The sequence below is a fragment of the Vanellus vanellus genome (genome assembly GCF_965231255.1).
Source record: "Vanellus vanellus genome assembly, chromosome: 2".
In the NCBI taxonomy this organism is placed as follows: Eukaryota; Metazoa; Chordata; class Aves; order Charadriiformes; family Charadriidae; genus Vanellus; species Vanellus vanellus.
The window spans coordinates 57,984,051-58,001,151 of record NC_138906.1 but is presented as its reverse complement, the minus strand read 5'-3'; the positions used below and the strand labels follow the sequence as shown (position 1 = coordinate 58,001,151).

The 17,101-nt window shown below is 39.5% G+C and overlaps 1 protein-coding gene across 1 annotated transcript; it reads right to left on the bottom strand.

The window, feature by feature from the left end:
• Positions 1-390: 390 nt before the first annotated feature.
• TARP (TCR gamma alternate reading frame protein) lies at positions 391-16,775 on the bottom strand (the record flags this gene model as incomplete). Its single annotated transcript, XM_082499172.1, has 6 exons — positions 391-524; positions 1,285-1,353; positions 2,799-3,092; positions 7,870-7,916; positions 15,989-16,301; positions 16,733-16,775. The coding sequence occupies 6 exons, from the start codon at positions 16,773-16,775 to the stop codon at positions 391-393; spliced, it is 900 nt and encodes a 299-aa protein (XP_082355298.1).
• Positions 16,776-17,101: the final 326 nt, after the last annotated feature.

Genomic DNA, 17,101 nt, shown 5'->3' with positions numbered 1-17,101 from the left:
TGAATTTACAGCACAGGAATGTTCCCAATTAAGCCTTAAGCGCAATGACAAAACGCATCTGTGCTTTATATGTCAAAAGCCCTGCTACATCTCTGAACTTCTGCATGCATAACTCCTTTTAACATGGGTACCTTCCTCATTTTGCAATATGGACTTTGGATTAAAATCCAAGGCATCTAACCTTACTCCTGTTGCCCACCTGAGTTCAATACTCAGAAAAATTAGGAAAAGCAGCCTGCTATAAAAACACCAGCAGTAAAGCAAAACAAGCCCTATGCACTCATGCCAGATATTTTTGTTGTTGTTGTTGTTACATCTACCACTAAGAGCAGGGGAGTATATAAAAAAGCAAACTGAAGATGATTTTGTAAGCCTTTCCTAAACCAGCATTTATGCTTTCTTTCCTCGGTGCTTGGTCGGAGCCCACATTCGGTAGATGAAGAAAAGTACAATGAGATAGTACATGGAGCTCTTCAGAAGAAGGACGATGTACACTAAATATGCTGTTCTGTGGTATAAGTGATCTGCAACAAACATAAGACAGAGAAGTCTTGTTTAATGTCAATATTGCACAACCTCCAAAAAGATGGGTAGAACTGGGACTGTGTAGTCTGTTTACTACTGCAATTAGATTGATTCCAGTGGACAGTGTATAAACACACACAACATCTGAGTGTCCTTTGAGTGGGTTTGCACTGCTAATAAGTTCTAGACCGAGCGGGTTTCTCAGCACTAGACTGCCTCTCAATGCCACTGGGTTATTATTCAGTGCAAAGGCAAGAACATAATTCCAGTGCTTCCAGCACTGATTACTGGTAGCACCGTGTTTGCTTGAATCCTTTTGTGTTGGATTTTTTGAACATAAGTGCTATCGATTCTTCCTAAATCCCCTCCCCCCACCCAAATTCAAGCTAAAAGAAATTTATTTTGTCTGAAGTGGTTGGGCAATTGCTAGGCTGATGGAGCGTCAGCTGAAGTGTTGGGCATTTAACTACTTCAGGTATTAAAAAAAGTGGCACTTAATACAGGCTAATAATCTAGTAGCATAATCTGAACGGCATCTGTAGCATCCTGATAAAGCTAGGACAGCTTTTTCCTACGATCCACAACCAAAGTTAATTCAGAGTAGCACTCAAGTATTTTTAAATTACAGACCCCAGAGTTAAAAGATTTCCTGTATGCTATTTAGAAAGATCAATTTCGTGATGTTCTGAGCATATGTAGCAATATCTAACTCTTGCATGATGTGCATCGCTTTCCCACATTTTAATACATTTTAATTACCTCTATTAAAAACCGTACTGTTTCGAGATGTGCTGCAGTCCTCTTCTTGAGCAACAGGCTTTGAAGAATCTAATGGAAAGAGAGTATATATGCCCCAATTCAGCTTTTCTTTAATTTTAACAAACGTGAATTTAGAAATAGGGAAAAAAGAGGCAGCGCAGCAACAGTGAAATGGGAAGTTAGTATTAAACGACAAAATAAAGATGTTTAAGAATTGTCTGCAGAGCAGCTGTTCACAAGTAGGATTCATGTGCAGGGAGAAGTTGCAAGGGGAAAATGCTCACAGAGGAGTGACTGGGTATTTGTTGCCGTAAGCGGGAGGCTTGCCTTTGCCCTCTCAGGAATGCGTCCATTAGGCTGTTCCTTAGCTGAGTGTCTTTTATTTGGAACTGCAACCAATTTGACTACCTGATCTTGTCACTGAAGTAGCTGGAGTCTGTTTGCCTTCACAACTTACTGTTATTAGAAATGCAGAATAATTTACATTGGAAGGGACGTCAGTTAGTCTGCTACTTTATGGTTGCTCAACGCTAAAGAATGTTCTTGAGGAGAGTATGTCCTAAGGCTCCACTATTGGGAATTTGCTATTTTGGTGATGGTTGTTCTCTAAAATAAAACCTTTTTGTGCTTGAATCAGCAAATTTGTGTTTGTTCTTGGTTATGGTGTTTGTATGCATTGATACATGGGCTTAAGGACATCCGCATTGCGTCCCTAAATCCATCCTCCATCTAAATAAACTTAAAGAGTATTTTTGTCAGAATATATTTTGAAGGTTGAAATGTAATGGTTATTTATGGCTGTGCTCTCACTCATTGGAGTTACATTAATTTATAGTAAGTTGAACAGATGTAAATACTGACAAAAGATTAATCTGAACAATATATGCAGCTTTTCTTAAAGATATGCTTTAAACAATTTGCGTTGATTATAGGTTAACTTTTTTCCTTAAAATGTCATTGTCTTTCAGATTTTGCTTTGCATAATCAATCTTTCCACAAGTAAATGAGAGATACGTGGTTATTATCTCACTATTGCTGGACTATTGAGTAAGTAATATATTTAAACTTTGTTCTACATCCCCAGCAACCTCATTTTTAAATCCTTAGGTTTTTTTATAGCTGTGACTAATGTCAGGGGGTGTCAGAGGGACTTACACCTGTAAGCTGTGGGTAACAGAGAGATAATACTGTTCTCGGAAACTTCTGTTGACTGGAAAGTAGCTGACTCTGCTCAGTGCAGACCTTTTGGAGCTGTGTCACTTTACAGCTGATGAGGGTCAAGAACTGCTCTTTTCCTATAACAAAGTGACATTCACTTGGGCAGCGTAGCACAGGCTGAGTTGCTTTTCCTGGGAAAACGTTGGTAGTTTCTCTGGATATGTATTTTAGTAATTGTTGTGCCAAGGAGCACAGATGCTTTCAGGAACAGTAATAGAAAGCATTATTTCTATAATTTTATTGCAAAGAAGAAGTGATATCTATAATAATACCTAGAATTAACGTGTAGTATATACCTTCTTTCGTCAGTGAACCCCTTCCACTTTCATGCTCGTAACTGCAGTAATAGTTCTTGTCTTTGTTCTCTGCTGGTACAGTTAACCAGCTGCTGATTGAGTATTTATCCTCTGTTGCGGGCTTCCAGGTGTCTCCTTTTACTACGTTGTCTGTTACCTCCTTATTTTCTCCGTCGGTCCATGTCACCCGAATAACTTCTGGGTAGAATTTCTCAATGAGGCAAACATACGTTATCTGATTTTTATGTTCCTTCTGCAGGATTTCAAAGTTTGCCGGTCGAGACTGTGCTTTGTCTGGATTGGTTATTGGAGGAAAAAAATTAACAAAATAAGCAGTTGGAAGATCAGTACTATACAGCAAATAAATACACAGCCACAAAATACAAAATCTGAAGAGCAACAACCTAAATGTCTTATAAACAAAAGTTTTAGCTCTCTAATTTGTTATTAAATACTTAGGATGGGACTAGAAATGTCTCATGTATGAAAGGAATTCTAGGTAACAGGGTGGATGAATTTCCATCCTTGAAGTAAAAATAAGGTTTTGGTGAGCTGGACGAGTCTGGCATTCAAGCACACTTTATATTAAATATTATTTCAGTGGACCCAAATGGCAAGTTTTAATTTTCAGTCAAAACCAATTACAATACTATTTAGAATAATTGGAAATAGAAAATATGACTTTTAACCTTATTTTTAAATGTGTTATTTTACAGAGAACTAAAACGAATAGAGGCTTTTATGAGTATCGTATAGAAAATCAAGCTCAAAATCCAAAGGCAAGACAATTCAAATATTATTGATTCTATGATTCTATGATTTTGTTTAGACAATGTAGAGTCTTCCTGAGTCCAGAGCATGTTTGATCTAAGCTTTGATACTGTGCCGTGTGCATGGAGAAACATTATTTAAGTCCTAAATTGTTTTGTTGAACACTGGCATCTAGACTGCTTCATTCACGCTTCTTGTCAAGCAGCACATCTGATAGAGAAAGACTAGAGTAGACTAGGTCTACTTTAATACTAGAGTAGATTAAAAAGTATCTCACAAAATATTTCTTGAGTATTTTATTAGAAAAATAAATTTAAGTCTGGTTATTGACAGCCTTAGAAACCTATTAAAAAATGTTTGAAAAATCAGTTTTGAGAAACCTTAAGAAACTGAAATATTGTTGAAGATATTAATAATCTCCCTTTAAACTGAGTTAGAAAACTTCAGGCGACTATGTGAAGGCCTATATCCCACAGCCTTCCAGACAGTACTGCTCTCAGAAAGTGCATTTGATGATTATTAAATAATAGTAATAGTTCCTGAAAGAGCTTTGTTCATTCATTTGATAAGAGGAATTTAATAATGCTTCATAATGCTCATGCAAAAACAACTACATGAAAATTTTTTCTACACAATGTTAAAGGTAGGCCACCTACCTTTCTAATCTTTGCAGTTTTATGTCACCCACTGCTAATTAATGAACACCTGCTATGTCTAATTAATTTTTTACAATTTGATTTGCCTCTCTGGATTAAACCTTATGTTATTAGGAGGAGTCCAAATCATCCAGATCTTGTCCACACAGAGAAGATGTTTTGGTATTAGAAAAGTTGATGATAGTAAATTTAGGAGTCTGTTTTAGTTAAACATGAAATTCTGCAATGCGTGCATAGGCTGTGCTCATGGGCAATCGTTTTTGTCTATGCTTAACTGCAAATGAAGACTAGATGGAGTTTTCAAAACTTACTTTTGTTATATAAAAGGTACTGCTTTAGACTATTTTTCTTAAGGCAGCAGAGAGATTTTAGGTGTTTGTCTCCTTATGCCACTCTTTCTCTTTAGATTCCTGTGTAAATCTCCGCCACCAAATTTGAGCAGATTTTAAGATGCACAGAGGTTAAAGTGTGGTCTGGCTGAGTGGTGCAGTTTTCATGCATTGTGAGAAAACACATAAATATTAACATGTATTTTTGTGAAAAAGCTTCCACCTTTCTTGAACAATCTGGCTATTCTAGAGCAATCTTCTACATTGCATCCCCCCTAAAACAACCTAGCAATTCTTTGAAGTATTTCATACTCGGTGTTTAAAAGCGAAGATGACCAAAGCATAAGGCTGTTTGCCTTCAAAAAGATGACCCTTATGCTATGAATTTCCTCATTTTGGATATTTGTCATTGAAATTAAGTTGCGGACTGAGTTCTGTCGTACCAGAAATAAAATTGCTAACAATTTTTTGGTTCTCTAACATTACTTTAGGGGTTAATTTTTGCTTCTTTATGCATCAGTCCTCCCAGAGATGCAAGATTAAAGTAATTTCTAAAATTATTTATTTGTTCCAGAGTTGTATATGTTCAGAAGACCATGATGTAGCTCCTGTCCCAGTGGTATTACACTCTGCAAAGCCTCATGACTATTTTAGATGTTTCTTTTATATTTTTGAAGGTTAGTAAGTTACCCTGCCCAATTTCAGTAGGCTAAAATTTAATAGTCTAGTTTGATGTTATTCTCTTGGATTATCAAATCTAAATAGGCAGAGAGAGATGCTTATAGCTGCTAGTTCATCCTGCCCATTTTAGAGACCTCTATTAAGACGGAATAATTTCCACCTCTGAAATTGCGATTGTCCCTACATTTACCATAAAAACACTCTAGGTGCTTAGCGTAAATGAAACACCTTAATCATATCACAATACTGAGGAAACATATGGCTTGAATAACTGCAACTGTGTGCATGCATGGGAGAGTCTTGTGTACACACATAGATAAATGGATGACAGTGGAGAACTGAATAAATTAAGTTTTGCGTATATACGCGTATATCTTATGTTTGTGTGTGGAAAATAACATAAAATACCCATAAACTGTAGGTATGCTTATGGAAAAAAGGATGAAACCTTCTAAAATTGGCTGTAAATTTTGATGTATTTTCGGGCTGATCTGTAAAGTCATTGAAGTCAACGAGAAGGTTTATGCTGGCTTTTCTGGGCAAATGATCTGATCCTTTCTGAAGAATTTTAAAGTAATGAACTTCCACTCCACTGTCTTTTCTGTTTTCACTAGCCTTTCAAAAATGTTGCTGTTTACTTTTGTTAAACAGCCTTAGAAAAGATAGGTTTTAAGAGGTACACATATCTTTTTAAAATAATATGTAAACACGTGCAGATGTTTCTTAAGCTAAAAGCTGTCTTTTCTCTCTTATAATAAGGCAGTGAGCCTGCAAAACATTGTGCAAATAAAATTCTGGACTTGGGCTTGTAATCAATGAGCTATTAATGAATTTGGGTTCAAAATGGTCTTATATATTAACTGTCCAAGATTTTCCTAATGAAACTCCTCTACAGTTTCTGTATCTATAAATAAGATTTCTAAATAAGGTCAATGTGTTCATAGGCTGAAATTTAAGTTCTCGTTACTTGGATGATCCCACAAAATGGAGTAATTTTGTGTGATACTCAAAGCTCCTCAGTTCCCCCATCAAGCCAATGGGACCTGAGAGCACTCAGCACACTCAGCTCATAAACAGCATTCTTGTCCTGCTTACCAGCGGCTTCAGGTATTATCATTGATAGTAACGTAGTATAGTCCTGACCTACTGTGAGCCTCCCCGGATACCTTAAAGAGCTGTCAACATTTACTCCAAAGCTTTTCCATCACAAAACTTAAAAAAATAAGTCTTTGAAAACACTTACTGGAGACGATGAGTTTTGTGCCAGAACCAAATATCTTCTCAAACCCCCCCCCACTGGTACATTCCCTTACAGAAACTGCTTGGGATGATTTGGCTGGACAAGGACCAGATTTAACAACCATCATATGAACAACAAAAGTCTATTCATTTGGCTACATGAACACAGAAAATTTGAATTCAATCTCAACTAATGCTGCTATTCCCAAAGGGCCTTTAGTGATACGTACTTTAAATTCAGTTGCAAGCTAATCTTTGCCATCACTTGTTTAAAAATATGTCAAACCAAACCAAAACTACTGTTGTCCAGGGCATTGTTTGAGCTACCATATTTCATCTAGATTTTTTTTCTAGAAAAATTCATTTTTTTCCGAGATGTTGCGTGGTTTTGACCACATGATTTAAAAATACACACATGCTAGACCACTGTTTAACTGAATTAATGAAAGGCAGTCCTGAACGGCCACGACTCCTCTCAAGCCTAGTGGAAGGGCATTTACTTATTTTGGGCCCGATCCTCTGTACGTTAAGGTTACCGTAATCTGAAATGGATGCGGGATTGGGACTGTTCATCCTCAAATCCTGCCGTACTTGCCCACACAGTACTATTGCAAGTAGTCAATACCAAAAGGACACATCGCACGTGCGTCTATGTATGCTGTAGAGAAGCATCAACTTCCATCACTCCCGTGCATGTCCTTCCCCCGCAGCCTTCTGGCTTCTCCCCCAGGGAAGACCATGTCCACCTCCCATGCAATCCTGCCGACGCTGAAACCAACGGCAATAGTTCCAAAGGTCCAGGATTTCCCCCCACATTTTAATCTTCTAATTATTTGTTGTCTGCCTGCAGCTAACCGCTGCTGCGGTGCATCCAAGAGAGCTCAGTTCATCTTGGCTGGAATTGTTGGGACTAATCCATGGGGAAAGACCTTCCCCTTGACCAGACAGAGAGATGCAAATCTTTAGCCATGGTTTGGGGGATCTGTTGACACTCACAATTTTTTTCTTGTGTGGCACCTCTATTCCCCCTGCTCTGAGACCAAGGAGCGATCTTCAGCTGCGTTTCTGAGTTACCCTCACCCTGCTGCTCTCGGCAGTAAGCTTTGCACAAGGGAATGACCTGATGTAGCCCCAAGTATCCAAAAGAAGTTCTATTTCAGCAATTTATGGTTTATGTGAGGTCCTATAGCTTACCCTGACCTCTCTTATACAAGCATTTGGGTGCTAAAGAAATGAATTCTGCCACTGCAAAGTCCACATTGCTTTTCTGTATTATACTTTTAAATCTGTGTTTTAATCAGTTATAATTTTAAAATAGCATATCACATTCCCTTTCCTCTAGATTTTGGATTGTCAGAATAAAGCATATTTTCTTAGATACTAAAAAAAACTTACCAGAAACAATAAGCTTTGTGCCAGTTCCGAAGACTTTGTAATAATCACTGTATACCAATGCTTTGCAAAAACCCACCTAGTCTCAATGTTACTAAAACCTCATTTTGTGTCCAAGCCTAGCCTCATTTTCTTATTAGAAATGCACCTGTTTCTTTTGGCACTCCGATTTCTGGAATTAAAACTTTCCTTACAAAACGGTGTATGTATGACCCTATGTATGTTCATACAACAGATTTCACTTATGTTAGTCTTTCAGGTTTAAATAAATAAGCTTGCATGTACACGCAAGCTAAGGATTTGGAATACTGACAAAAGGGAGGATGGAGCCCTAATTTAGCAGTGAGCATTCAAAATCACGGAAATATTTAAGCAGATCTGTGCACCTGAGATTTGCAATTTTCTAGACTGAGACTCCTTCAGCACCCCCTGAGGTTTGTATGGAAAGCATGGGGAACAGCAAAAATTATCACTTGGACAAAATGGGAAATAATGCATTTATATATAAGTGCGTGTACATCCATGTATGAATATATACCCCACAATAAGAACCTAGTGCTGCATGCTATCACCCATTCAAGCGGATCTTTTTGAGCCATGGCTTTAGGATAACAGAGACCACTGTGAACAGGGGAATGTTCCCACTGAAACCTGTTTGTGAACGTTGCCTTCGGATACTGAATTCATCTTCGTGCCCATGAAATCCTTGATATTTTAAAGCCGTTAGCAAATGTTCCTATTAATATTAATCACGGTGAGAGGCTGTCACTCTGCAGATTTCTTTTAAGCAGCCACATCTTCCCTTATTTATGTCTTGCAGCTCCATCCTTCTGCCCTAATGCTCGTTTGGGCTTTCAAGTCTACTGGGTTTTTTATTCAGGCCTTCATGTTTTTCCCTGTTTAAAAAAATACTAATGGAAACTAATGCATACATTGATCTTCACCATTTTGATTTAAAAGGGCGGAAAGTCAGTTTAATCCAATTTCAGGTAACGTATAAGTAAATTTAGGTATCTATCTTTGGGTGACGTATATTTTATAATGTATAATAACAAAAAATAATTGTAGCTTTTTGAACTCTGAACTTCAATGCATTTGATGAAAATAAGGTAGATACTTCAGTAATATTTAGGAGATTGCATTTAAAGAAATCAAGTGTGGCTGCCATAATTTCTGCTACGAAACTATTTCCTAGAAATGTTACTAGCTTGTTCTTTTTATCACTTCAAAATAAGTTAGCAATATGCTTGTGAGTTGCCAGGGAGACCCAGCTGCAGCTGTAGCAGAAGAGATGGCAGAGGGAAACCAGCCCCACGCTGGCTGAGCCAGCCACTCTGCTTCTGTGCTGAAGGAAAAAAACTGGATTTGGAGAAGCCAGTTCAGTCTTTGTTTCAGTCTCGGCTTCCCTGTTGCGACCTTGAGAGTGCCTAAATTCCCTGGGAAGATACTTACAGAAGAATCCTGTATTGCCAGGTTATGTTAGATTAATATTCCCATTCTGCTGTAAGCTTCTAAAAGCTCATCTATTCCACCAAATGCAAATGCCGAACGAGTCTCTTAAATCGCAGCCCTTCTGTTACCTGTGTTATTGTATGTCTTGAGCAACTTTCTTTTGGTCAGAACTAATTAAAAGAGACCAACAAGAACAAAATCAAATTCATTACAGGTTGATGGGAATTTGGGTCTTTATATATTTGACTCTTTCGTTATAGATCTGGGAAAAGATTCTGCTCAAGCTCAAACCCCGATGACTCAACTGAATTAAGGTCACTTATCCCAAGTCCTGATTTTTTCTGTTTCTTTCTGTGAGCTAATTACTGAGCTAATATTGGATAGTCACCTCTGAAAACACAAGCTGTTATGAAATGCCTGATCTTAAGCATGAGGTAACTACAGCCCTTTTACTCTATTAATTGATCAGAAGCCTTGGCCACATAAAGACAAAATCCTCCAGAATTAGAGCGATGCCTGAAAATAATTTAATTTAAACTGTAGATACCAAAAACACGGCAACTACCTGATTAACAAGGTAAGAATTTTCACTAAAAACAACACGCTTATCCTGACATGGATACTTCTATTGAATTATAGTTATGATTTACTCCGTTTTTCTGACATAAATCATTAAAAACAATCTTTGCTTGAGATGCTAATATAAGTTTATGTATTTAACCAGGCTTAAAACATTTGGTAGCAATAGTTCCTCTGCCTTGTGTTACTCCAGTATTATGGCATTTAAAACACTTTTAGTGGGAAAGTGCAGATTTTTGTCCTCCACTTCCCATTAAAATAAATGTCTCTTCAGGAAAGGCAAAAAAACTGATCACTTCTTCATATGCACGTTATTAAGCAATAACAAGAGCATTTGGAGGTACTAATTTATTTCTACTGCCAAAGTGCTGTGTACATGACAACAATAATTACAGACAAGTTATTTCACTTTTACTAGCCTAATTAAAGAAGGATTTTGGCAATGGCCATTGCATATTCCTCTTTTTTCTGTATTGGGAAGAGGTTTTTTTGGTTTTTTTTTGTTTTTTTTTTTTTTTTTTTACTTTTAATTCACAGCTGCTCAATTCCCTGCTTATTCCTTCAGTACAGCTGGAGGAAAGAACGGGGGCTCTGGAAACTACTACAGGCCATTTTCCACCACATTTCCAAGGAGGAGTATTGATCACAAGTGGCTCAAAATAGCTCCCTTTCAGAAACGTTTGTGATCCTAAGCCACTGTCTTACGAATACAACAGGGCTCACTGTAGGAATGGCAAGCTGGGGAGGGGAACGCTGCGCAAGGATGGTCCCAACTGATGCTCTAAGCAAACTGAATGCCCTCTGGGACACTATAACATTCATCTATATGACCACCCCAAGCTCCTACAGCTTCTCGTATGGAAAATAGCATGAAACTTACCTGACACAATGAGCTTTGTACCGGAGCCAAACACCTTGTTGTAATAACCGATCACAGTGAATGAGGTCTTTGCAATAACAGTGCAGTTCTGTTATCTTTATATGGGTAAATAGTGTTCTTTAAAGAAAATCAGATTTGCTGTATAATCAATTTTTAGACCGTAGAAAGTACAAAAGGAGCAGTAGCCTCAACTAAACTTAAAAAAAAGAAAAAAAAGGTGTGGAAGTTTTTGAGAGCAGGTATGTTGTTAAATGGACAGGATTTACCTCAGCTAATTTTAGTCTTTGCGAAGTTTAGACAGATGGTGCAGATTGAGAATCTTGGCACCATCTCTGCTTCCTGGAGAGAAGCAGCACCAGCAGAGGATCTATTTGATCAGATATTGGCTAAGTAATTGGCTTCTTGTACACCCCCATAAAGTTGGTGAAGGTTATGCTGAGATCTGAGCCACGCAAGACCCCTGACCAATATTTTTGTCGTTAGTAACATGAAGCAAAACCCTGCATAGATTGGAATCTAACCTCCCACTAACCAGATACACCAATTTCAGATGGTCAAAATTAGGCAAAAGGTTTTCATCTCAGATGCTTAGCTGAGCCAAATCATAGGCAAGTATCAAAGCACGTGAAGTTTACTTGAAGCAAAGTAATTCTGGTCAGTATGTCAAAACATCTTGCATTGGCATTCTTCCTTAATAATAGTAATAACTGATAATAAGTGGTTTCTGCAAAAGGTAGGAAGAGAGAGCAGCCTTTCAACTATGCCTATCTTCAGATAGTTCTGGGCATATCTCAGATAACTCCTGTCATTTGGTATAGTCAGACATAGTCCTAAAGGAAACTGTTTTGCTTTTCAAAGAATTTGAGTAACCCAAAGGTTTGACACTTTTCTTTCAGAAGGAGTTAGAAATATCGCAAAGGTTGAATATGCATATTTAAAGACAAAAACATCTTTCAGTTCTCTGACTGCTGTCTTTACCATATTTAAATTTATCTTGAAAAAGAAAATAATAATGGGGTTCATTATACATCTGTGCTGCAATAGCTGTTGTGTTTCCCCCATTTCATACATAAATACAAAACAATTACATTGTGTTCTGCGTACGGAAATGCTGTTTAAGAGGAAAAACTTGCAAAGCATTCAGCGGGAGCTGAAATAGCAGAGTGCTTCACACAGCCAGTGTCTAACTGTATAGAAAAGCGTTTCAAAAGTAGTTAAGTTCTACATTTTGTACTTACTTGAAATAATAAGCTTAGTTCCACTTCCAAATATTTTGACATCAGCATCCTCCCACAGTCTGATAATGCTTAGCAATATCTCCTGCACTGCCCTTTTCTTGCGTAGGCTACAGAAAAAGTCTCTCTGATTTAGAGGCTGGTGATAAATCTGGCTCAGTGCCATAGCTGAATTTTCAACATTGACTACAGTGCCATTTTTAGAAATACTAAAAAGTTCAGGTTTTTAAACCCAGCATTTTCTGAGAAGAAAGCAGTGCCGTGCTTGTGTTTTAACTCTGTTCTAATCCTTTTAGCTCTGGGATTTCTCTAAGAAAGATCTGTTGCCTCTGGTCTGCTAGGTTTTCTCGGAAGTAACGTCTTTTTGCTGTTTTAAGAAGCAACGCAATTACATTATGATTCCCAAAGGAAATTGTTGATTTAAATATACAGGTAAACAATTTTTTTTTCCTAAGTCTCCTATCTTGTGAATTATTTATTGTGTGAAAGTACCTTAACTAAAGTTTCATCAAGCTCATATTTTGAAGCCCATATTTTAAATGCAAACTCCATATTCTAAACAAAACTTACTGATGCCCATAACCAAGTTCATGTCTTTGGTAGGGTTATGCTGTCGTCTTTTTGGCAAAAGCAGCTGCCTCTATAGAGGCACAGCTTAATTGAAAATAGCAGCAGGGAACGTGTTTGGCGAGAGACATGTATAACATTTTAAATTTCTCTGTAACACTCCTCTGCTTTTTACGATTTGACTTAATTATAATCACCTTGATAATACCATGTATTTTCTGAGCAGCATACTGCAGCATAATGCAGCCTTTGCTATATGCTTTATACCGAAAGCACCATTCATCCTACTGATTGCATAGCTTCACCACAATTAAGAATAATAAAAATGCAAAAGTAAACCAGTTACTTTCAGTAAGGCCAGGAACTAGAAATGTATTACATTCCAGGCAATTTTCCTTCCCAATCAACTTAGACTGAACCACCTCTATCAATAAAAAAGTTTTTGCATTTCTCACTTGCTGTTCTAAGAGTAAACTTTCAGGCAGTTCACTCTACTTTCCCAGAACAGGAATGAATCCATCCCAATATTTAAATTTTTACCTCTCCTCATTTTTCCATTCCCTCATCCTTAATAAGTATTCAGTAATTGTTCTCGAAGCGATCTCTCTGTTCACAAGGTCGATGTATTTATTGCCCATCAACCCACCCAACTAGGGCACCATGCACACCTCACAGACAAAACATTATTTATCAGGCAGAAATTAATTTTCCTACAGTCTTTCATTCTAATTATCTGAGAACCTTCAGGACTCTGTGAAAATCAGATAAATAACAATGGTACTTACTAGAGACAATTAGCTTGGTTCCTGTGCCAAAGTATTTGATCCAGGTGCTCCACACCATGTTTTGACTTTGCAATAAGCCATCATGTGTTCTTGCTGTGCCCATGCTGAAGAAAATCCCATTTTTTTTTCCCAATCAGCCCCAGGACAGTGAGTGAAGGCCTGGCCCTTGGCTGCTGGGGCCAGACATGCACCTGGTTGTTCAGCTGATACCTAATGCCCTTTGGAGAAAATCACTTTCCTCAAGTGTTGCAAATTTGTTAGATAACTCCACCTCTTAAACGCCTAAGAATTAGGTAAAGGTTTCTCTTCAATTTTAGACATGCAAATAGGTGCACAGGGTTGTGCATGTTAAAAAAAACATACCTTCAGGGGATGATCCTGCTCTTTTCCAAAGGGCTGTACCCCTTCTCACCTGCAATTAAGTGACATCAAGTACTACTAGCATGGAATTCATTTTTAGTTGTGTTACTACATTTCAGCAGAGGGAAAGGAGGGAGGGCCAGCACCACGAGCATCACAAAGGCATCTGTGTGCTGCACATTGCATTTTCTGCCCCCGGTGCTTGGAGATTGTCTGCCCGTCTCCTGGAATCACTCCAGGCTCTGCAACAGCAGCTCACCAGCAGCTTTTCATACACTAGCCGGTGGGAGAAGGAGGCTTTTCCTTTGTGCATGGGTTTCTTAAAAAACACACAAAGATAACATCAGAGGAGTCACCGCTACGGTTGATCAAGCATCCTCTGTGCTTAGTTTGCCATGTAAAAGAAACTGAATTTGAGTGCTTCTGGGACCTTGTGTGGCATACCGACTGCAAAACAATGTTAAGAAACTACGATTTGTGGCTAGAGGGAAGAACTAAACTGAGGATGAAGATCTTTCAATTGAAGTAGCTATAACAAAAGCAATCATCTACTCTGAAGGCTCCTGGGCAGGAACATCATAATCACAACCACAAAGCAATGGAAAGAGTGCTGTAGACAGAGAATGGTACTGGCCAGTGCTTTTCCAGCCATGCCCTTAGACACACAGCAAAGGAGGCCACCAACATCTCACCTGCATTTACTGGGACTGTTGGATTATGCTCATGACAGTGAGCAGCTGGGAGGTCTCATTAGAAGAAACAAAGTGAAACACTGCATATTGCAGACAGCTTGTCTAACTCCCCTGTATGGTCTGGGCTTGCAAGTATGAGAAGGATGAAACTGAACTATAGCCATTTGGAGACCTAATACACATTTGAAATTGTTGTGTCACTTTTTCATCCCTTCAGACTAATATTCTTTAATCAGTTACACTTCAATGAACCAAATGACGAGGGTATCAGGGTACCACTGTAAAGGAAAATATTAGGGAGAGGCTTCATGGTAGAGAAAAAATGTTGTGAATGAATTTCTCAGGCATGAGGGTCAGCATGCACCTGGAGGCTGCAGCTAGGAGGGGATGCATTGTGTATGAGAGCCACGACAATGATCAGAGGGCTGGAGCACCTCTCTATGAAGACAGGCTGAGAGACTTGGGTTTTTTCAGCCTGGAGAAGACTCTGGGGACACCTTATAGCAGCTTTCCAGGATCTGAAAAGTGCCTACAAGACAGCTGGAGAGGGACTTTTTATGAGGGCATGTAGTGAAAGAACGAGGGGTAATGGGTTCAAACTGGAAGTGGGTAGATTTAGAATAGACATTAGGAAGAAATTTTTCACAATGAGGGTGGTAAGGCACTGGAACAAATTGCCCAGGGAAGTTGTGGAGGCCCCATCCCTGGAAGTGTTCAAGGCCAGGTTGGACGGGGCTTTGAGCAACCTGGTCTAGTGGAAGGTGTCCCTGCCCATGGCGGTGGGGTTGGAACTCAATAATCTTTAAGGTCCCTTCCAGCCTAAACCATTCTATGATTCTATGAGACATAAGTATGAAAAGTTGTTCTTAACTATGGAAAGCTCTTCTCTTTGGTACTAGCTTTAGTAACTCTGTCTCCAACTTTTTGGGTGATGCAGATGCAAAACCAGTGAAACACAAACATTGAACAGCAAGAAGATTGGGAAAGGAACTGATACAGCTCAAAAAAAACCCAACCCAACACTAAAACTGCTCACCTCCAGATCTCAGGAGGAATACACAGAAAATCTTCCTCCTCCAGCTGCTACCAACTTTTAAGCAGAAATAACACTCCTCCTCTTTGCTTAAAATTTTGGAAACCTTAAGGCTAAAGGTCTCTATTTCTGTGTTCTTTGTCAGGCCAAACCCTTTGAAGAGCTCCAGTACCATATGCTGACCTATTTCCTGGAACAAGAACATGGAAACATGACCCCTTTCCATTACATCAAGTTTGCTGACATGCTTGAGCAAAAAGGAGGAGAAGGTGGAATGGAGAGGATGGGTTAGGTATTGCACCTCCACCGTTCCCTTTGCACTGTGCAGTTGCTCAGAGGAAATCTCTCGTTTGTGGCAGCTGATGCTTCCAAGGGGTCGCTCAGCACCGAGCATGTCCTGCTTCTCCAGAGCCTGCACCTGAGGCCCGGCAGCTCATCCCCACTGGGGAACGCGAGTTGGGATCTTGCAAGTTGTTTGTGGTTGAGACGCTGAGGCAGTATTTGTCTTGGTGATCTCAGAGTTCCTGCCACAGTGACGATGCCAGTAGGCGCAATAGTAGGTAGCAGTGTCGTTTGGAATGACATTGTTTATCGTAAGAATACACAGTTTCTGGCTAGAAACTTTTTCAACCATGTACCTCTGCGCTTGGAAGCCTGCATCTACTGTTGTTGTTTTCCCTGCAAAGTAGAGAATTCTCTGTGGAGCTTTATTCGCCTTCTGTTGATACCAGTGTATGGTGGTGCCATCGAAATTTCCAGAGACGTCTTTGAAATGACATTCCAGGCGTATACTTCCTTTAGACTTGGTGATGGACAGAGGGCTCTGCATGGGAATTTCTTGTGCAAATCCACCTAGGGAAAAAAAAAAAAAGAGGAGAAATGATGCCATTAGCTGGAAATCCGGGCTTTAGGAAGATGCCTGTTAGCAGAGCCCTGGGTTGTCGGAGATGAAGTGGCACGGACTCCGATATGCAGGATCGAAATCAGCTTTATTAAGCAAGCGTGCTCCTTATATACTTTTCTACCAAGGCCAATAAATTTCTACTTTACTTGTTTACACTGTGTACTCTAAAAGATCACGTTCCCACCGAAAAGGGAATCTCTCCTCCATGTGAGCAGCACCTCCTTATCTAGGGAGTAGCTTCACACAACTTCATCGTCTGCCAGAACTGCTGCAGCTGCTTATTCCTCCCTATTAGTTCTACGACACTTAACCCTTCTTTTACCTCAGTCCCCACACTGGGTGCTTGTGAGGAAAGGTAAGGAAGTAAGGAAGGACTTACAAGACCAAGCGGCTGTGGCCACAAGTGCTGCCAGCAGCAGCATGTTTGCTTGTCACAGTCTGCTGTCGTTGAGAGTCAGGAGAAGGAAACTGGCCCTGGTGCAGACTGAGCACTCTGCATGGGAGGAGGGGACTCCCTCAGACGGCAGCTGGTGACACTGTGTGTCAAGCCAGAGGAACGTGACCCCTGAGCTCCTGAGGGGAGCAGTGGGGACAGAGGAGCAAGCGGGACAGGGAGGGGAAGGAAAGGGAAAGGGAAAGGGAAAGGGAAAGGGAAAGGGAAAGGGAAAGGGAAAGGGAAAGAAGGGAAAGGGAAAGGGAAAGGGAAAGGGAAAGGGAAAGGGAAAGGGAAAGGGAAAGGGAAAGGGAA